The sequence below is a fragment of the Phocoena sinus genome, chromosome 20 (assembly GCF_008692025.1).
Source record: "Phocoena sinus isolate mPhoSin1 chromosome 20, mPhoSin1.pri, whole genome shotgun sequence".
Classification (NCBI taxonomy): Eukaryota; Metazoa; Chordata; class Mammalia; order Artiodactyla; family Phocoenidae; genus Phocoena; species Phocoena sinus.
The window spans coordinates 33,520,938-33,543,595 of NC_045782.1; the positions used below are offsets into that span (position 1 = coordinate 33,520,938).

Below are 22,658 nucleotides of genomic sequence, written 5' to 3' on the forward strand. Positions count from 1 at the left end.
TAGATGAAGTTTGAAAAGGTATTTCTATATTTAGTGCTCTGCAAATTAAGGTTAAAGTAACAGATGTTTTAACACCCCCCCCCCCCCTTTTCTTTTCATTCAGGTTAAACACAGGCTTTAGAGTCAGAACTAAGTTCAAATTCTAGCTCGGCTTCTTACTAGCTTGATGACTTACAACAAGTTATGTAACTTCTCTGTGCCTCAGTTTCCTCACTTGTACAATGGTGTAATATATATATCACATAAGGTTACTGTGAGGATTAAATGTTAAGTGCTGATCACAGATGCCTGGCAACCCAAAATATATTAGTTTTGATAATTATCTTTATAATATTCTGCAAAACTACGCTAATAATTCTTGAGTAGAGTTAACCTAAAGTCAGATATTCTTTTCTTCCTGTTTCTTTTGGGTTTTTTTCCTCCCCTTATTTGTTTTAAAGAACTAAGAAAAAAAAAAAAGAGGGCTTCCCTGGTGGCGCAGTGGTTGAGAGTCTGCCTGCCAATGCAGGGGACACGGGTTCAAGCCCTGGTCTGGGAAGATCCCACGTGCCACGGAGCAGCTGGGCCCGTGAGCTACAAATATTGAGCTCTGCGCGTCTGGAGCCTGTGAGGCCCGCGACAGTGAGAGGCCCGCGCACCGCGATGAAGAGTGGCCCCCGCTTGCCACAACTAGAGAAAGCCCTCGCACAGAAACGAAGACCCAACACAGTCAAAAATAAATAAATGAATAAATAAATTTATTAAAAAAAAAAAAAAAAAAAAAAAGAAAGAAAGAAAGAAAGAAAAAACTGAGAAGAAAATCTATTCCAGGATTTTGGAATAAAATTTTGTTCCCCAAAATTAATTTGTTTATTTTATTGATATATAAACAAAATGTTATTTATTTATTCAGTAAACATTTATTAAATAACTAGTAAATACTAGGCACTATGTCAGTCACAGGAATAAAAATGACAATAAAGTGTGACCTCTGCTCTCAAGTTGCTGACAATCTAGGAGAGTGACAAGTAAACAGCTGATTGCATACACAGTAACAAAGGCTATGATACAAGAATACACACGGGACTATGTGATGGGAGTATGGCTTTCACCAGTTCCTCTTGGATTTATCTCTTCTTCTTTGGCTCCAGAACCAAGGAATTAGCCCTATTTTTGTCTTTAGCTGGGTAGTTTAAATCATGAAATTTTAAAAAATTTGTAGAGATGAGAGAAAAACACCTTGAATTATGGAAGACACTAGAAATAGTACTTTTTTACAGAGCAAGGGCTTCCTACCAGCATAGTCACTTCGAGGGTTTTTAACCTAAAAAGTTCTTTGGCATATTTTTTCTTTGCTGGCCACTTTTTTTCTATTTTATTGTTTGTTTGCTTGCTTCTCTTCTCCACTTTATCATCTAGAACCTGGGTAGTTCCCAGTGAAAGAGTGTTTTACAGATTCTAAGGGTGATTTATAGGTAAAGACAGAAAATGATTTTTTTTTAACCTTCAAGTTCCATACCAAAAAAATATAAGCTTATATGAATATAAGCTTTCATGGAAGTAATTGAAAATGCAGATAATTTTAATTCCACTCCATTTTTCAGAATTCTCAATCGTAATCCTTTGACAACAGTTGAAGATTCTCATCTTTTTAAATTGCCAGCATTAAAGTATTTGTAAGTATTGCAACAGTTTCGTGGCTCATGAGATAATTTCTGCTCCTTTTTACTTTCGTCAAAGATTGAGTACTTTAGCTAAAAAGTCATAATTTAGATTTTAACTGGGTTATTGAAAATAAGAGTTATTGGCAAAGAAAAGGATTAAGAAAAAATATATATGGATAAGACAGCCCCCAGAGTATGAAAACAGTGTTGAAGAACACATATAGATATGGAACATGTAGATGCATATAGGAATATTATTTATCCCAGAAAGAAAAAAGGAATAAGGGGTAAATTATTTTTTTTAAAGAGTGATCAAAAGAGGTAGATGCAATTGAAAATGAGAAGTTAGGATAACAGAAAATGATTGTACTGTTCAGCACCAAGGTCATTAATTTTATGATGCAAACTTAAATTTCTTCAATAAGAGCTGTTTTGGATTATCATCCATGGCAAGTAAGAAGCCAGAATTGAAGTAATCACATGTTAAGTATCTTTTTAAGTTTAGAACTTTTGTCTTTGGGTTTTCTGTCACGCCTGTTTGGGCTTCTCCTTCAGAGACATGGGAACAACACAAGTGTCACTTACAACAATTGAAAGCATCCTCATGATGACCCTTGAATTGGAAAAACTGTAAGTTGATTTTTCTTACATTTATTTTCACTCAGTTGTTTTTTTAGGTTTGTTTTATTATTTTCTTAAGTCAGGTCTATTTATGTATAATTTTCATTTAACAAAATTCACTATTTTTAAATATACAGTGTGATGTGTTTTGACAAACGTATAGTTCTGTAGCCACCACCACATTTAAGGTAAAGAAAACTTCTGCACTCTCAAAAGACTGCTCATGTCCCTCTGTAGTCAATCCATCCTCCTCTCTCTACCAGCCCCTGGCAACCACCGATCTGATTTTTGTCTGTATAATGTTGCCTTTTCCAGAATATTTTATGAATGAAATCATGTGGTATGTAGCTTTTTGTTTTTGGCTTCTTTCACTTAGCCCATCTGTTTGGAGATTCATCTGTTTTTTTGCACCTGTCAGTAGTTCATTCCTTTTTATTGCTGAGCAGTATTCTAGTTGACTGGATACACGGTTTGTTTACGCATTCGTCATTTGATGAACATTTGAGTTTTTTCTAGTTTTTTGGCTATTATGAACAAAGCCTCTGAAAACAGTCACATGTGTGTCTGAACATATGTTTTGTGCGAGCATATGTTTTCATTTCTTTGGGGTAAAATCCCTAAGGGTGGGATTGCTTCATCATATGCTAACTGCATATTTAACTTTTTAAGAAACTGCTAGACTGTTTTCTAAAGTGCCTGTGCCAGTTTGCTTCCCCACTGGCAGTCTATGAGTGTTGCAGTTGCTCCACATCTTCACCTGATTCTTATATTTAAAAAAAAAAATTTTAGCCTTTCTAGTAGGTGTGTAGTTGCATCTCATGGTTTTTGCCACATTTTGCGTTTCTGTAATAGCTGATGATGTTGAGGGTCTATTCATGTGCAAATATATTTTAAAATGAAGTGTCTGTTCAAATCCATTTTTAATTGGATATTGTTATTGAGATTTAGGAGTGCTTTATATAAAAAGCAATGGAGGGCTTCCCTGGTGGCGCAGCGGTTGAGAGTCCGCCTGCCGATGCAGGGGATGCGGGTTCGTGCCCCAGTCCGGGAAGACCCCACATGCCGCGGAGCGGCTGGGCTCGTGAGCCATGGCCGCTGAGCCTGAGCGTCCGGAGCCTGTGCTCCTAAACGGGAGAGGCCACAGCAGTGAGAGGCCCGCGTACCAAAAAAAAAAAAAAAAGCAATGGAAAAAGTCCTTTCTCTCAAATATGTGTTTAGTAAATATCTTCCCCCAGATTGTGACTTATCTTCATTATATTAAAGTGTCTCTGAAGACTAGAAGTGTTAAATTTTTGATGAACTCTAATTTAGCAATTTTTCTTTTTTTTCATATTTATTTAATTTATTTGGTTGTGCTGGGTCTTAGTTGCGGCAGACGGGCTCATTAGTTGTGGCTCATGGTCTTCTTAGTTGTGGCATGTGAACTCTTAGTTGCGGCATGCATGTGGGATCTAGTTCCCTGGCCAGGGATCGAACCCGGGCCCCCTGCATTGGGAACTCGGAGTCTTAACCACCAGGGAAGTCCCTTAGCAATTTTTCTTAGATGGTTTGTACTTTTTTGTGTCTTATCTAAGAAATCTTTCTCTGAGACCCCATTGTCTAACCCATAATGACAAAGATTTTCTCCTATGTTTTCTTCCAGAAGTTGTATAGTTACACTTAGGTCTATGATTCATTTTGTGTTAATTTTCATATATGTTGTGAGGGAAGGGTCAAGTTTCATATTTTTTTTGCAGTTTAAAAAACTATTTCTGTAGGACCCTCTTGTGACAGTTTATTACACAACTTACTGCACCTTAAATTGTGCCATCCCCCTTACAATATGCGAAGCTAATAGAAACTTTCTGTTATGCCCAGGCTAGTTGAGGGGATTGCATGAGATTAGTATGCGGAAAGGGCCCTGCATTTAGCAGTCTGTTCCAACCGTCTTTGTCAGGTCAGCTGACCAATGACTGTCTTCACCATGCCGTCACACGTTGGTCACTGCTCTAGCCTCATCTTCCTCAGCCTCCCACAGCATCTGCCACAATTGCGATCCCTGTCTTGTCAGCTAGATGCCCTCCTCTCTGGATATTAAAAATTATTTCCCTATGTAACGGCAATACTGTTCACACAGAGTACTAAATAAATTAAATTCCTACACAATAATATTACTTAATAAAGATTTGCTATTTAAATTTCCCCAATTGTCTCTCTCATATAATATCATTTCTTTTAACAGCTTTTTGAGGTATAATTGACATACAGTAATCTGTGTTCACACACACACATACATACACACCATGAAGACATCACCAAAATCAAAATGCCCATCACCTCAGAAAGTTTCTTAATGTCTCTTGGTAATTCTTCCTTCCCATCGTTCCTCGCCCTTCCCTGTTGCCATGCAGCCATTGATCTGCTTTCTGTCTGCATTTTCTAGAATTGTATGTGGATGGAATCATACAGGGTATACTTTTTTCTAACTGGCTTCTAACTCAGCATGATTATTTTAATCTTCATCCATATTGTTGTCTATATCAGTAATTCATTTCTGTTTACTGCTGAATACTATTCCATTATATGGATGTACCACCGTTTATCTATTCACCATTGATGGACATTTGGGTTGTTTCAGTCTTTGTCTATTACAGATAAAGTTGCTATGAATATTTGTGTACAAGTCTTTGTATGGATGTATACTTCCATTTCTCTTGGGTAAATACCTGCAAGTAGAATGGTTGGATCATTGGTAAGTGCATGTTTAAGTTTTTAAAGAATACCTATTTTCCATAGTGGTTTGATCATTTTACATCTCTACCAGCAGTGTATGAGAGCTGCATTTTCTTCACGTTGCGGCCAACATTTGCTATGCTCAGTATTTTTAATTTTACATAGTTTAATAGGTGTGTAGTTGTATCTCACTGTAGCATCCCTAATGATTAATCATGTCAAACATCTTTTCATATCCTTATTTTCCATCTGTATATCTTTGAATCTTTTATCTATATTTTTCTCAAGTTTTGAGAGTTCTTTATATATTCTGGAAATTAGTCCTTTATCCTATATGTAAGTTGCTAAGAATTTTCTCCCATTCTGTGACTCATCTTTTCATTCTCTCAGGAGTGTCTTTTGCAGGGCAGAAATTTTTAATTTTGATGGTGTCTAATTTATCTATTTTATTCTTTTATGGATTATGCTTTTGGTGTTGTATCTAAGAAATCTTGCCTAACTCAAGGTCATAAGATTTTTCACCTGTTTTCTTTTTTTGTTTTTTTTTTTTTGTGGTACACCGGCCTCTCACTGTTGTGGCCTCTTCCGCTGCGGAGCACAGGCTCCGGATGCGCAGGCTCAGGGGCCCAGCTGCTCTGCGGCATGTGGGATCTTCCCGGACTGGGGCACGAACCCGTGTCCCCTGCATCGGCAGGCCGACTCTCAACCACTGCGCCACCAGGGAAGCCCTCATCTGTTTTGTTCTAGAAGTTTTATGTTTTACATTTAGATCTTTGAACCAATTTGAGTTCATTTCTGTATATGGTTTGGATGGAAGTTCTTTTTTTTTTTTCTTTTTCACCTGGATATTCAATTTTTCCAGTATCATTTGTTGAAAAGACTATCGTTTCTCCACTTAAATACTTTTGAACCTGAAAGTCAGTTCTCCACATCTCTCTTCTTTCTATTCTGTTCCTTTGATCTTTTTGTCTATCTTTACACTACTATCACAATGTCTTAAAGGTGTAGCTTCATAAGCCTTGAAATCAGTTACTGTTAGTTCTTCAACTTTGTTCTTTTTCAAAGTTGTTTTAGTTATTCTAAATTTTATTTCCATATGAATTCTAGAATTAGCTTGTCAATTTCTATAGAAAAGCCTACTGGGATTTTGATCTATAAATCGATTTGGGGAGAATTGATGTCTCAACAATATTGAATCTTCTGATCCATGAATACTTTATATCTCTCCATTTATTTAGGTCTTCCTTAATTTCCCCCAGCAACATTTTACAGTTTTCAGTGTGCAAGTCTTTTACATCTTTCGTCAGATTTATTCTAAATATTTTATATGTTTGATTCTATTATACGTGGTATTTTAAAACTTTGATCTCTGATTGTTTGTTGATATAAATTAATCTTTTTGTATGTTGATCGTGTACCCTGCAAACTTGATAAACTCATTTGTTAGTTCCAGTAGTATTTTAGTAGATTCTATCAGGTTTTCTACATAATCATGTTATCTGCAAATAAAGATAGATTTACTTCTTCCTTTCCATTCTGAATATCTCTTTTCTTTTTGTTGCCCTATTGCACTGGCTAGAACCTTCAGTGCAATGTCAAATAGAAGTAATGAGAGCAGACATCCTTGCCTTTGTCCTGATCCTGGAGAGAAAGTATTTTGTCCTTCACCATTAAATATGATGTTAGGTATTTTGTAGAAGTCATTTATCAAGTTGAGGAAGTCTCCTTCCTTTCCTAGTCTAATGAGGGCTGTTCTTTTCTTTAATCTGGAATGGATGTTAGATTCTTTCATTCTTTTCCTGCATCTATTGCAATGACTATGTGATTTTCCCCTTCTTTTCTTTTCTTAATTTGTTTACTTATTTTTGGCTGCATTGGGTCTTCTTTGCTGCACGCAGGCTTTCTCTAGTTGTGGCGAGCAGGGACTACTCTTCGTTGCAGTATGCAGGCTTCTCATTGCGGTGGCTTCGCTTGTTGCAGAGCACTGGCTCTAGGTGCACGGGCTTCACTAGTTGTGGCACATGGGCTCAGTAGTTGTGGGTCACGGGCTCTAGAGCACAGGCTCAGTAGCTGTGGTGCACAGGCTTAGTTGCTCCGTGGCATGTGGGATCTTCCCAGACCAGGGTTCAAACCCATGTCCCCTGCACCGGCAGGTGGATTCTTAACCACTGCCCCACCAGAGATGTCCTGATTTTTCTTTTTTAGTGTACTAAGTTGGGTAAGTTGATTTTCAAATATTAAAGCAACCTTTCATTCTTGAGATAAACCCCACTTGGTCATGATGTATCATCTTTTTACATATTATTGGATTTGATATGCTAAAATTTTGTTAAGAATTTTTGCCTCTGAATTCATGAGAGATATTGGTCTATAGTTTTCTTGTAATGTCATTGTCTAATCTTGGTATAGTGAAAGTTGGCCTTATAAATAAGTTGGGAAGTATTCCCTTCTCTTCAAGTTTCTGGTAGAGTTTGTGTACAATTGGCATTATTTTATTCCTTAAGTGTTCGGTAGAATTTATCAGTTAAGCCACCTGGACTTGAAGCTTTCTTTGTTGGAAGGTTTTAAACTGCACATCCAATTTCTTTAATATCTTTATTCTTGAATAAACTTTAGTAGTGCATGTCTTTCAAGGAATTTGTCCATTTCATCTTGAATTTATTGGTATAAAGTATTCTATAATATTCTCTTATTGTCCTTTTAATATTTATAGTACTTTTCTATTTTGCAGTTTATTTATTTCTACTTTGATCTTTATTGTGTTCTTTCTTCTCTTACTCTGTGATTAATTTGCTCTCGTTTTTCCAGTTTAAGATGGAAGTTGAGGAAGCTAAGTACAGCATTAGCAATATCCCACATATTGACATAATATGTTTTCAGTTTCAGTGAGTTCAAAATAGTTTTTGATTTCCCTTTTGATTTCTTCTTTGACCACAAAGTTACTCAGAATTGTGTTGTTTAGTTTCCAAATATTTGGAGCTTTTTCAGCATTTTTAATTTCTAATTTAATTCCATTGTGGTCAGAGACATATACTGATTGACTAAAATCCTTTAAAAATTTTTTTAAAGTATTTTTTTAAGTTATTTTTTTGCTGCGTTGAGTCTTTTTTGCTTTGCCTGGGCTTTTTCTAGTTGCGGCGAGCAGGGGCTACCCTTCGTTGTGGTGCACCGGCTTCTCATTGGATGGCTTCTCTTGTTGCAGAGCACAGTCTCTAGGTGCGTGGGCTTCAGTAGTTGTGGCACACAGGCTCTAGAGTGCAGGCTCAGTAGTTGTGGTGTACGGGCTTAGTTGTTCTGCAGCATGTGGGATCTTCCTTGACCAAGGATTGAACCCGTGTCCCCTGCGTTGGCAGGCAGATTCTTAACCACTGAACCACCAGGGAAGTCCCAATTCCAGTATTCTTAATCTTTTGTGTAGATCCATATTCCAATCTGGTGTCATTTTCCTTCTGCTTAAAAATACTTCTTTTAACATTTCTTATAGTGAAAGTTTACTAGTAATGAGTTCTTTCAGCTTTTGTATGTCTGAGATAGTCTTTATTTTGCTTTTGTTTTGACAGATGTGGGTACAGAATTCTAGCTTGATAGAATTCAATTCACTACTTTAAAGATGTTATTCCACTGAGTTCTCGTTTACATTGTTTCCAACAAGAATTCTGCTGTCATTGTTATCTTTCTTCCTCTGTATGTAGTGTATAGTTTTTTCCTCTGGCTGCTTTTAAATTTTTCTCTTTATTGCTGGTTTTGAGCAATTTGATTATTTTTTGTGCCTTGGTGTAGTTTTGTCCATGTTTCTTATGCTTAAAGTTCATTGATCTTCTTGACTTTATGTGGTTTTTTGTTTGTTTTTTGCGGTACGCGGGCCTCTCACCGCTGCAGCCTCTCAAGTTGCGGAGCACAGGCTCTGGACACGCAGGCCCAGCGGCCATGGCTCATGGGCCAAGCCGCTCCACAGCATGCGGGATCCTCCAAGACCGGGGCACGAACCCACGTCCCCTGCATCGGCAGGCGGACTCTCAACCACTGCGCCACCAGGGAAGCCCACTTTGTGTGTTTATAGTGTTTACTAATGTAGAAAAATTTGGGGTATTATTTCTTCAAATTTTTGTATTTCTCCTCTCCTTCATGGACTCTAAGTACACATGTATTAGACCACTTGAAGTTGTTGCACAATTTGCTGATGCTCTATTCATTTGTGTTGTTGTTTTGTTTTGTTACACGTTTTGTTTCATTTTGAATAGCTTCTATTACTATACCTTAATGTTCACTGACCCTTTCTTCTGCAGTGTCTAATCTGCCATTAACCTCTTTCAATGTCTTTTTCATTTAGACATTGTTTTTAATCTCTAGAAGCTCAATTTGGGTCTGTTTTACATTTTCCATGCCTCTACTTAACATTTTGTGTTTCAGTTCAGTGTCTGGGTTTCTTAACAACTGAAATACAGTTCTAATAACTTCTCTTCATGTATAATAACTTTTTTTTTTTTTTTTTTTGTGGTACACGGGCCGCTCACTGTTGTGGCCTTTCTCGTGGTGGACCACAGACTCCGGATGCGCAGGCTCAGGAGAGCCCCATGTGTAATACCTTTTTAAATGTTCTTTTCTACCAATTCTAACATCTGCGTAGATTATGGGTTAGTTTTGATTGGTTGCCTTTTCTCCTCAGTATGGCTCATATTTTCCTACGTCTTTGCATGCTTGGCCATTTTTCATATGATAACAGATGTTGTGAGTTTAGTTTATTGTGTGCTATATATATTTATATACCTGTAAAATGCTTGGGCTTTGTTTTGTGTGAAATTAAGTTACTCAAAACAGTTTAATCTTTTACGTCTAGCTGTTAAGATTCGCTGGGTGGGAGTCCACATAGCCTTTAGTCTGGAGCTCATTATTTGCAACTACTGAGACAAGTCCTTTCTGAGTATCATGAGGTCTTCCAGTCTGACTTGTAGGAAGAGGTACTGTTCCTACAACCCTGTGTGATATCCAGTTCTTCGTATTATTAATCCTTTCTTGTGGTTCTTTTCCTGGCATCAAGTAATTCCTCACACAAATGTACTGACCAATACTGTGTTGAATTCTCAAGAGATCCCTCTGCATACCTCCAGAGTTCTTTGTCTGTGCACTTCTTTTCTCTCTGATACTCTGCTTTGTGAACTCTAGTTACCTTGGTTTTCACAGACCCTCAGCTCCATTTCCTCAGTCAGGGCGTACACCAGTCTCGGCCTGGACTTCTCTTCCCTGTACCATGACCTGGAAACTCTCTCAGAGAAGTAAGTTAGGGCTATTATACGTATCACTTCATTCATTTTCCATCTCCTGGGGATCACTGAACTGTATTGCCTGAGGTCCAGTTTCTTGAAAACTGTTGTTTCATATGTTCTGCCTGATGCTTTCATTGTTTCAGGTGGGAGGTTAAATTGGTCCTTGTTACTTCATCTTGGCCAGTAGCCAATAACATTCTGTAAGTCTGTTTTATTTTGATACAGGGTCCAATTAAAGATTAGTCATTGCATGTCATATCTTTGTTTCCTTTAATCTAGAATATTTCCCTACTATTTTTTTTTGGTCTTTTATGACATTGGCATTTTTGAAGAGTCTAAGCCAGTTGTCTTGTAAATTGCCCCATAATCTGGATTCGTCTGTTTCCTCATTTGATTCAAGGTAAACGTTTTGGGGAAGAATACTATATAGGGGATGTGTTCTTCATACTTCATCACTTCAGGTGGCCCAGTGCTAAGTTTGATCACTTGATTAAGGTGGTATCTTCCATATCTCTCCATTGTGAAGTTATTTTTCCCCTTGGTAATTGATCAATCATATGAGGTGCCATGCTTTGGGATCAGTGGAGATCCTACTTTCAAACAACTCTTCACCCAGCTGTGCATCAATGATGATCCTTGTCCGAATCGATTATTACATTGATAGTTGCAAAATGACACTTTCCTGATCTATCATTCCTTTTGCATTTATTAGCTGACATGATTCTATAAAGAAGAGCTCCCCCACTTTTCATTTGAAGTATCATTATGAGCTCATGTGCTTTTTTTAAAATTAACTATGTTATACCTTATTATAATGATCATGTTATTCTTTGGAATGTTCCTTTTGTCTAGATTTGGCCAATGTGATCTCTGTTATTGTTTAACCAAATGACGCTGTTTTATTACGAGAATAATTTCTAATATATTACTACTGACAAATAGGACCTGAGAAAGGGACTCCAGAAGGTGCGGCCTTACTCAGACTCTTCTTAGAAGTCTGCCTTCTTCCTGTGTACTCTCAACCCAAAGGCTTTTGGGTTGTAAGGAGATACTTCTGAACCAAATTACAGATCAATGTCACCCAATTCTAATCCCTATTCCCTTTTTTCTAGGAATGCCATACCTACTGCCATCCTAATCCTTCTGTTGGGCACCTCTCTCCTCCTCTATATTTATTTACAACAGTCAAGAGCAGCAATTGGCCAACCGACATCTATCCTTTTCTCCAGCCCATGAGCCCCAAGAACTCCTTTTTGCACTGGTCTGTGGTGGCCTTGGACTACCCCTTCTACCTACTCAAGTAACTCTTTTATCACAAATTTAATTACCAATGTTTCCATTTATAGGATCTTACCTAGCCGCATGGCCTGCTGCCTCTGCCAATTTAAAGATACTATTGAGGTTGTCTGTAAGACACTCAAGCTGCGTTGTGACAGTGAATGCCTGACAGACATGACACGCTGTGGTGAGTCTCAATTGTGGGATAATAAATTTTTAATTTAATTTTTTAATTTTTATTTTTAATCAAGGATGATAAATGTTAAAATTAATGATGTAATTGCATTATTTTAATTCATTCATTCAGAGTTCCAGCTCCCTAAGTTTCTAAGAACCACCCCCTTGCTAAAAATCAGATTCTTGGTTACATTATTAAGCTAATAAGAGCTCAGGTACCTTGTTAGCTTAATAATGTAACTGATCCGCATACATAAAGGAACGAGAGAAAGGAATGGAAGGGGGAAGGGAATTCACATCAATGACCACATATCCTATGCTGTGCTCTCTGCAAATGAGAACTTATTCATATAGCGCATCACATTTTGTAAACTGATTTATATACATTAAGTCTCAGGTACTCTTTGTCTCATAGGAGAGGTGTAAATATATTTTTGTTTATTTTGTGTGTTTCTGCAGTTTTATAAAGAGTACAGGTGATGCTGTTTTATGTCCTATTTGGAGCCTGAGATTTTCTGGTTCCATAACCAGAAGCTGCTACCTAGCCCTTCTAATGGATGGGAGAACTAGTTTATTCTTAGACTGTCTAGCTCTGAGCTTGCTCTGAATCTCAAGCTTTTCTATCCACAAAACACTCAGGGGGTTTCAACTATTTTTCTATATATTAGATTTATTGGCACTAACTTGATGACTTCCAAAATGTGCTTTCATGCCCAGGTAGCTTGAATACAAGTCTCTTTCAGTGATCTAGAGCACATCCTACAAATAACACTTTGCTACTTATATAAAGACAATATTGCTGATTTTTCAACACGTTTTTTTTTTTTTTCTGGCCGTGCCACACAGCTTGTGGGATCTTAGTTTCCCAACCAGGGATTGAACCCAGGCCACAGCAGGGAAAGTGCCGTGTCCTAACCACCAGACCACCAGGGAACTCCCCCAGACAACTTTTTTTTACTAATTATATTACTCCCTTCTCCCCCAGATGTGGGCAGAAAAGGCATTTTTAATCTCCTTTTACAGGTGAGAAAAAACAAGATGAGAGGTGTTAAGTGCTATGACCCTAGTGCCCCGATCTCCTGTCCCCAGTTTGGGGCTCTCTGCAAGCCCATGCTCCTCCTTTCTCATGACCCTCCCCTCCTCCTTTGACCCTCACCAAAACTACTTTTAATCCTTTTGGAAGAGAAGCCCAGCTACACAATGGTACACATTACCTTCACACAGTCAGAAGCTTTGGATGGTTCTCCAAGTAAAGCTGGAAATGTTAGAAGTAAAATGAAATGAAAGCAAAGTAGCCAGCTGAGAGAAGTTGCTTGTTCCCTTCTGCAGTTGAAGACCTCAAGTATTATTCCATTGATTTGTTGAACATTCCACATTGGCACATAATCTGGCAAATCTCTTAATTTATACCCCAGATCCCGCCCAAATTTTAGCAAAGAGCCAGGGCAGACATAGTGTTCTTTTCTGTATAGAGCCTTCTGTTATGGGCGCTGGGATATATGGAAGCAGGGACTGAGCAAAGGACTCGGTGGGCGGGTGGAGAAGGACATGTCCAGATGACGACCTGTTAGTGGCGGTTGTTGTCGTGGTCATCTGTGATAGCAGCAAGACCACAAGCACACTGAGGGGGTGGAGAGAGGAAGCCTCACCCTCCCCTGCCTCTGAGGCAGGACAGGATGGGGTATGTGAATGTGAGGAGTCACAGTAGATCTGCAGAGAGTCCAGCTGAGTAGGGGAATATTTGTCTTCCAGCCTTGCCTTTCCTTGAGTACTGGCCCCTGGGAACCAGTGGAGTAATCCTGAATATAGTTACTATATTTCACGCTACAGAATTTTCTCAGTAGATAGCCACTTTTTCAAGAGATATCTTTTTCATATTTTGTTGTTGCCAGTCATAGGCTTAAGTGCGGGTTTCTTTTTCTCCTCAGTGGCACTCAAACTTTGACTGATTCCTAATTCATTTGGCTGTGGACTGACAAAAAGCTGTCCCATTAGTTTTCGATGATCAAAAACAGTCCCTTCTTTTTTGACAGATGAAGAAACATCTATAGGGAATGCAGAAGGATCGTTGATGAAGGTGTTACAAGCCCGCAAGAAGAACACCACCCCTGAGCTGACTATTGAGTCCGAGAGGGCGTCGTCAGAGAACAGTGCTGTCAGCTTGTCAGGCTTCATGAATGAGCAGCTGGACTTTAATAATAAAAGTGATATTATCAGTGCACTAAATTACATACTGCCCTATATCCCAAAGGGAAATCTAGGAGATGTGGAATCAGCATTATTACCATTCATTCAACTTCTTTTCTCAAATACACCAGATGGAGATATGCCGCAGGGCCTTCTGAAAGGCAATACAAGGAGCCGTTCTGTTAAACCTGTAGCCAAGAATTCAACTAATAAAAACAAATCGAGGAAACTCCATTTTGCAGAAAATTTGTTAGCTGCAGAAACTCAAGAAAAAGTTGATGAGGTTAAAAAGGAAGAAAAACCTGCCACGCGTAGGCATTCCAACATTTCAAGTGCCATGTTTCATCGCTACATCTTTCAAAAGAAACTGCAAACTGCCCAACCACAGAAAGACAGCCTAGCAAAGATTGAGAGTACAGAGGAAAGGCTGCTGAGAGCAAACAGGGTCCTCAAGGGCCCAAGGGGCATACAGAAAATGCACCTCAAAGCAGTGGGAGATGAGAGCGTCAGGGGGAAACAGAATGCCCAGCCATCTGAGGCGAACACTGCCGAAGAAAGAAGCCTCAGGAGGCCATCCCCAAGAAAGCTGAAACAGCTTCTCATGGTGCAGAGTCCCAGGAAGCTGGTGGGAAAGTCCTCCAACGCAGAGTCTGCATTCCTAAAGGAACACAAGGCAGCAGGCTCCTCTTCCCTGAAACAGTCCTTCAAGGGCAGGCCTTCTGCCTCCATCCCTCCAAAATCCCCGTCTGAGGTTAAAAGCAGATCAAAAGACTTAGCCAACACTATTCATGTTTTAGAGGATGCGAAGGCTAGTGTTAGAAATATTAAGGACTTCGAACTAATCTCACATACTGGAAAAAAATACATCTTCCATAAAATTAGGTCTCATCGGGTCCACAGAAAACCCAAAGGCAAAAGGAGTCGAAAGTTCAGAAAGAAAAGTTCACTCAATAGAATTATGCTTGCAAGCCCTCCGTTCTCGGTACTGAGGAGTCTCATAAATTCCCCTCCACGAGAGGCTCTTTCATCTTCAGGAGAAGTGACTTCTCAGGAAAAAGAATTATTTTCTCTTTCAGACCCTTCTACAGAAAACACTACTTCAGGAAACAATACTGCACACAATGTTTCTGAACAAATTATTTCTCCAGGAAGCTCTACTCTGCCAGGAGGAACCGGCCCTGGAAACACTACCCATAGGAACGTGTCCCCTGCACCTTCTACTGTTGCTGCAGACAACAGTATGCCGACTGTTCAACACACCAACCAAACACGATGGGAGGACCACAACACGGGCACTGAATTATCCTCTAAGCCCACAGGCTTCGCTTTCCCAGGGCTCACATCCCCGGGTGATCAAGTTGAAACTCAGCTAAACCAGCAGCTACGGTCCCTCATCCCCAACAATGACGTGCGAAGGCTCATTTCTCATGTTATCCAGGCTTTAAAGATGAACTGCTCGGAGACCCACGTGCAGCTGGCCTGTGCCAACCTCGTCTCTAGAACAGGCCTCCTGTTGAAGCTTCTCAGCAAGCAGCAGGAAGCAAATGTGTCCGAAGCGGAATGGTATACGGACCGGTGGAAAGCTGACAGCTATATCAGTGAGAGCACAGAAGCCCAGAGTGAGCAGAAAGGGCAGGAGTCAAGTGAGGTGAGGATAACCCCCGACACATGGGAGCTGGACTTTTACTCAGTTTAGGACACGCCATTAACGTGCCCAAGCAGGAATGCCACGGGCTCCTAGTCTGTATCTTATCTTCAGCCATGAAACGGGCTAAGACAGTGATCTCCCACTTTGCTCATTTAGACAGTGTGCCACTCTTCCTAGGGTAGACGAGAAAAGGCATAACACAAGATAAATAAATTGTAGAAGAAAATGCTAATGATAAGATTAATAACATTAAATTTATAGTAGTTTAAGAATAGTTAGCTATTGTTTAGAATAGGTTTAAGAACAGTAAGTTTTCATCCCTTCTATCTCCTTGTTTTTAAAAAATTGTTATTTTTTTAGCTCCCAAAAGAAGTTCCAGGATATGGCTATAACAACAAACTCATCTTGGCAATATCCGTATCTGTAGTAGTGACGATTTGGGTTACAATTCTCTGTCTCATTGAGGTAAGGACAATAATTAATTCAGATTCAGAACCCACAAACTGAGAATTAAATCCACCTTTCCACCTACTACTACTTGATTCTTCTCTTTAGTCATGAGGACTGACATACACTTTGTTCTTTTACTGAAAAGTATATTCCTAGATGTTTTTTTGTGGGGTTTTTTTTTTTTTTTTTTTTTTGGCTGCGTTGGGGCTTCATTGTGGTGCACGGGCTTCTCATTGAGGTGGCTTCTCTTGTTGTGGAGTACGGGCTCTTGGCGCATAGGCTCAGGAGTTGTGGCGCACGGACTTAGTTGCTCCGCAGCATGTGGGACCTTCCCAGACCAGGGATCGAACCCATGTCCCCTGCGCTGGCAGGCGGATTCTTAATCACTGCGCCACCAGGGAAGTCCCCACAGGATTTTTAAAGGAACTGCACTCCCAGGAAATCTCTATGGAATTGGATCCATGATAACAAGCCATTGGACTATTTTGACAAGTTAGGTTTATAAGAAGGCCAGAGTTGACGTGATAGTAAAATTCCTTCAACTCCAAACACTATGCTGATTTGATGTACTCACCAGTCACTCTCATTCTACTTTTGATTTCTTTCCTTGTTGGCTGAAATGATGAGAGGTATACGATCTCCAAAGTCGTGGAGCTATTAGTCACCCTGGGAGCGGTAAAAGGACATTCCTAAAAGATAAAAGTGTGATCTTATCAATTCCTTAGGTTTACTTAGCATCTTTCTTCTCCGGTGTACTAGGAATTGTGTAGATAGGTTCCATTAAACCACTGCAAGTAAAATTCTGCAGCAGGCTACCCTAAAGTATGTCATATTTATAGTAGCCTATTCCTGGAGGTAGCCTGTCTACCTTTTGTTCAGTTACACAGTGGTTTATTACTTTTCCCCACAGGCAGTTGCTAACACTAAAAGAGTGGTTTTAATAAGCTGACAATCTTGATTCTGCCCTACGAATCCAACCTGCTTTATTGACCTTTTCTCTTGTAATGGCCTCCCTCCATTCCAGCCAAAGCAGCTCTTCACTATACGCTAGTTACACCATACCCATTCCTACTTTGGTCTGTGCCTTTGCCCATCTAAAATTCCTTTATTTTGCTTTGCCTGTGGAAGTCCTATGAATCTCTGAAAAGCCAACTCAAGTTCAGATATCTTTCTTCATAAAGACTTCCCTGAATACTCCAGCCCTCCTGATCCTAGTCCTGTGAGGTTTGTCACCATTTCTTAGGGGCCATAGCAAAGCAGTCCCCTCCCCTCAGAACTCAAAAAAGTGGTAAGCAGTTTTTTAAAAGGCAGCCCCCCAAGAGAGAAACACCAAGGTTAGCACATCACGGAGCTGAGCAGAGATGTGTAAGGACCAATGGCTTTCTGGCCTAGCAGACTTGAATAAAACCTGACATGATATACAAACTTCTAAAGAGAAATGTGTCTGTCTGCAGAAGGGTTGGTCAGTAGTGAAAGCATAGAAAAGATGAGGAGAGACCAACATGGGCAGTGCCCATCCTCACATTGCCCGAGAGTAGAGAGGGCACCTTAGGCAGCATAACTGAAGAGTCAGGCCCACTAGCCAGGCTGCGCCTGTTGAGGAGATGGACGGATCCAGCTACCTCAGGCCTTCCCATTAAATTCTCGATTCAGCTGATTCCTTTTCTAATTCTGTTCTCACTAAGTAGCCTTCGATTGTTTGATTGTGCTTTAGTGTGCCACGGAGTCCTGTCCCACAGAAGGTAATTCTCTCATCGTGTAGACACGGATGCCCTGTGTGTAGAACAGATGTATTTCTCATTGTCAAGTAATAATTTGGCATTCTGATTTTTGATCAATCCTGTGATATTGATAAAGTGAGACGGCCACAACAGGAAGACGTGAGTTCTCTCTTGGTGAGGAAGAGTATGATTTCTGAGCCAGGAGGCTGGGGACTGGCATGGGATCAGCTTGCTAGTCATTGGCCATTGCCCAGACTGTACCCTCTACATCTCCAGGTGGCATATGGCCTTTTGCTTTTTTAGAATTTCTGGAAAGTCCCCTTTTTATTGTTTTTAACTTCTATGTAGTTTAACCTTGCATTTGTTTTGTTTTGTTTTGGCCTGTGGGATCTTTGTTCCCCAAGTAGGGATTGAACCTGTACCCTCGGCAGTGAAAGCGAGGAGTCCTAACCGTTATTTCCTCTCCCCGCTTATATGATAAGCTTTTTGAGGACAGGGGCCATGCAGTGTTCTTCCTATGGTAGACAATAATGGGGTTCAACGGAAGAGAGATGAGGCATTATGTCAATTCCACAGTGAGGAATAATGCAGCCGAATATTTATTTGAAGTAGCATAGAGTCCAGCAATAGACCCATGTTTTCTTAAGACTTTTGAAATGTCATGTTTTAATATTTGAATCAGTGGAAAAAAATGAATTAATGGTGATAGAATAGCTGCCTAACTCTTTGGGGGGTAAATAATAGCAGATCCCCATTTTTCATCTTAAATAAACATATTTCCATAAATGTGAAGAAAGACCACATAAAGGTATTAGAAGAAAATAAAAGCAATATTTTTATAATCTTATGGTGCGAAAGAGCCTTCAGAGCCTGATGCCACAAGCAGAGCCTTTGATATATTCCACCATCTTGTCTGTGACACCAGCTTAGCACTGATTCATGCCAAGCATAAGATGAAGCGTTTTCCATATATTGTCTGATTTAATGCCCACAGTCCTGTAAGGATGATATTACTATCCCTCCTTCATAGATGAAGGAGACCAATGTAAGGCCCCAGTGGCCAAACCAAAAGCAGAAGCAAGTTTCACCCGACTGCAAAGCTTGTGCTCCCTACTCCACTCTTTTGTCGTGTCTCCTTAGAGACAAAAACACTGGAAAGATTCGAAACACTGAAATTCAATGAAAGCCAGTATTTCTTTACTATGAAGAGTTGTTTGTTTGTTTGGGGGTGGCGGGGTTTGACCATGCTCTGCAGCTTGCGGGATCTTAGTTCCCTGACCAGGGATTGAACCTCAGGCCACAGCAGTGAAAACGCCAAGCCCTTACCACTGGTCCACTAGGGAACTCCCAAGAGTTTCATAAGTCAACAAGAAGAAGACAAAGAGTCAAGGGGAAAAGGGGGCAAGGGCTGTGAAGAGTAGGTGTGTTGACAGTCTGCCACCATATCTGCCTGTCCTCTCCTCATGGCTCATGTGGGGTGGGTTTTGTTAGCGAGGCCTTTGTCACCTCATGACGTAAAAATCATCTCTAATATTTTCTTCAAGTACCTTTATAATCTGTCTAGAATTTGTTGTATTTCTTTTTTAGTGTGTTTGAGGTAGGGGATCTAACTTTTTCCCCCTACATGAAGATCTAGTTGTTTTCAAATCTTTCACTGAATGGTTTATTCTTTCTTCCCTGGTCTAATATACTATCTTCATCTGGACTCTATTTTGTGATCCAGTTATCTTGTCCTGTACCAGTACCAGTATCACACTGCTTAATTCTAGTTGCTCTATAACATATTTTATATCTGGTAGGGCAAGGTCCTACTCTTTGACCTTCTTTTTCATACATTTCACAACTATTCTTACATATATTCCCTACCAAGTGTCAGCTGGCTAGGTTTTATTTAAAAATTATTTTGGATATAAATGGATTGCATTGAATTTGTAGGTTAATTTGAGGAGAACTGACCTCTTTACAACATTCTAAGAGGATGGTATCTCATGCCATGTAAGTATTTCTTCTTAAGGTCCTTCAGAAAAGTTTTAATATTTTCATCACATAGGTCTTACAAATTTTTGGTTAAGTTTATTCCTAGGTACTTTATGCATTCTTATGGATATAGTAAGTGGGATGTTTCTTCTGTTTTTTAGTTAGTTATTTGTGTTATATGGGAAAGCTATTGAGGCTTATATGTTGATCTCTTGATTTTGTATGGAGCCATCTTCCTCACGTTACTTCCAATAAAATTTTGGTTGATTCTTTTGGTCTTTTTAGGTCCCTCATTTCATATGCAAATATGTTTGTCTCTTTCTTTCCAATACTTCATTTTTCTTATCTTACTGATGAAGACCTCCTCCACAATGATCAGTAGTAGCAGTGATCATGGGCATCCTACTCTTGTTCTTGACTTTAAAACAAAGTTTAGGGGCTTCCCTGGTGGTGCAGTGGTTGAGAGTCTGCCTGCCGGTGCAGGGGACACGGGTTCGTGCCCCAGTCCGGGAAGATCCCACATGCCGCGGAGCGGCTGGGCCCATGAGCCATGGCCGCTGAGCCTGCGCGTCCGGAGCCTGTGCTCCGCAACGGGAGAGGCCACAACAGTGAGTAGGCCAGCGTACCGCAAAAACAAACAAACAAAAAACAAAAACAAAGCTTAGGTTTCTGCTAGATACTTTTATTTTCTTTTCCTACTTCTAAGAGTTTTTATCAGGAATTATCTGTTGAACGTTATCTAAAACAGTTAATAAAATATATCGCGGGCTGCATGCAAGACCCTAAGTTAGGTGCTGAGGAAGAGTCAAAGGATTTTTAAACAGGGTAGAATTCCTTTCCTTAAAAAAGTTATCATCTCACTGGGTAGATAAGATTTAAAGTAAAAAAGGAATGAATAAGGATTTGGAAATCGTTGTAATGGATAATCACGATCATGTTTTCTTTCAAAACAGACTTATTCTCATAAAACTGCAAGAGGGGAGGATAAAAGAAGAAGCAGAAGGTAAATATTGGTCTTTGAAAGCAGAATTTTACGACTAGAGGAGAACTTAGCACTCATCTATTTCAATTTCCTCACTAAAGGCAGGAAGAATGTTTAATTACCCTAATGGTTTACCCTAATTTATGTATCAGCAGAATTAGCTCCCCAGCCCAAGCTGAGTTAGAACAGGACTGGCACAGAGTCATCTGCTTTCACTAGTCCTTCAAGGAAAGAGGGTGGACGGGCAGGGGTTTTGGTTGTACCTGTTCCTGCTGGCCTGACGCCTGGTTCCTAGGCATCAGGCCAGACCAGAGGCCTTCTAGGAGTCTCTGGGGTCGGGAGGGCCACATGGTTGGGGATTTAGGGGCTGGCCTCACTCAAAGCTGACGAAAGGTAGAACATATCAGTCTCTTCTGTAAACTGGCAAGAAAACTTCCCTTCTCATCCTACTGTTTTTCAGGCCCCTACTCTCTATTCCCTTTATCCAAACCTCATAGAATTTTAACCGGGAGAAACTTTAGACTGTAGTTTGTCTCATCCTTTTAGAATAAGGAACTGGAGAAAGAGAAAGGGAAAATATCTTGCCCCATGGTCATACTGCTAGTGATTATCAAAAAGAAGAGGGTCCCTTTCCACTGAGGACTTCTCTACTGATCACACTGTGCTTGGGCTGTGAGCTACGTTTTATGTCACAATTCAGTAGACACATACTATATGGACAAAAGTAGTTTCTGAAACACACTTATTGGGCACTCTGATTTTTTTTCTATTCTATTTGTATTCAAAAAGAGTATTTTGTGTTTCCCTGCTGGTCATGGCCTTTAAACTGATTTCACAATTCACTGACCCCTCAGTGACACCCTGCAGTGTGAAAGTCAGAGAGGTATAGATAACTTTGCTCGTTGGTTTCAGGTGTTTACTGGGTGTGATTCAACTTATAGGATAGAGCAGCCAGGACAGTAAAAGCACCTTCTCCCCACACCCACACCCCCAGCAAAGGCTGCATGTGCGACCAAGTCCGAAGCGGACTGGTGTGAAGCGCATCTAGAGAGTAACGTGTTTCTGCCCAGCGCCGTTGTGCAGTGTTTTCATCGCACGAGGGCACTTGGCCAAGGGCCAGGCAGGGTGAACGGGGCTGAAAATCCTGCCTATACTCCATGCTAAGCCACATGCAATGGTCTCCCGGAGACACTGGAGGGCCATTTTGGACAGACACAGAGAACTTCTGGAAGGCCAGCACACGTGGAATGATTTTCAAGATCCCGGGCCTGTGGTGATTTTGTTCATTGTGATTATGGACTGAGGTACCCGTTTAGTCCTAATAAGACCAGAGATAACACATTGTGAGAGAGGTGAAAAATGACATGTAACACTAACTGTGTGTGTTTTCCTCCAAGGGGCTTTTTTCGATTTCTGCTGTGTAAGAGAAGCTCAGGGGAAAGTGAAAGTCAGGTAAATTTGAGGAGGATAAAGAACTGTGGCCAGAGAAAGCAGGGGAGATGCAGAATTAATATTTCCCTTTCTGTGTTCTAGGAGGGCTCTTTCGGGAGAAGGCGGCCACTTTGGCTTAGGGATACGTATAGGCCCCTCAACGCCACACGCATGGAAAACATGGCACAAAAGCTACACGACAGGGAGTCTTCTGATGAGAATGAGATATTCTATAAGGATGCAGGGTAAATGATAGGGGACAGTATAAAATTCTCATCTAAAATGAGGAAATAAGGAAAACTGTATTTGTTCCTTTCAAAAGTAAAAGCCTTGGCATTACTCTTCTTACCCCAGGGAAGTCATCAAAGCCCACGCAGAGAAGCTTCTGGCTGCCGATTGGATCGATGAAGAGGCGGGTGAGGAAAGTTAGCACACGAGATTGCCGCAGAGTGAGCCCTGTTCTGCCTCAAGCCACCTGCAAATGTTATTTTCTTCTTTCTTTTTTTTTTTTTATTACTTCTTACATTGGCTTCTCAGCACTGCCTGTAAAAATACATATTTTATATT

General features: G+C 40.1%; 1 protein-coding gene across 1 annotated transcript in view; it reads left to right on the forward strand.

The window, feature by feature from the left end:
- Window positions 1–22,193, forward strand: part of LOC116746169 (leucine-rich repeat-containing protein 37A2-like) — a 43,317-nt gene extending 21,124 nt beyond the window's left edge. Inside the window, exons 6-12 of the mRNA XM_032617471.1 lie at window positions 1,584–1,655; window positions 2,199–2,273; window positions 11,587–11,705; window positions 13,729–14,007; window positions 14,275–15,530; window positions 15,891–16,027; window positions 22,058–22,193. Coding sequence (XP_032473362.1) covers window positions 1,584–1,655; window positions 2,199–2,273; window positions 11,587–11,705; window positions 13,729–14,007; window positions 14,275–15,530; window positions 15,891–16,027; window positions 22,058–22,193 — 2,074 coding nt within the window. The remainder of the gene's footprint in view (window positions 1–1,583; window positions 1,656–2,198; window positions 2,274–11,586; window positions 11,706–13,728; window positions 14,008–14,274; window positions 15,531–15,890; window positions 16,028–22,057) is intronic.
- Window positions 22,194–22,658: the final 465 nt, after the last annotated feature.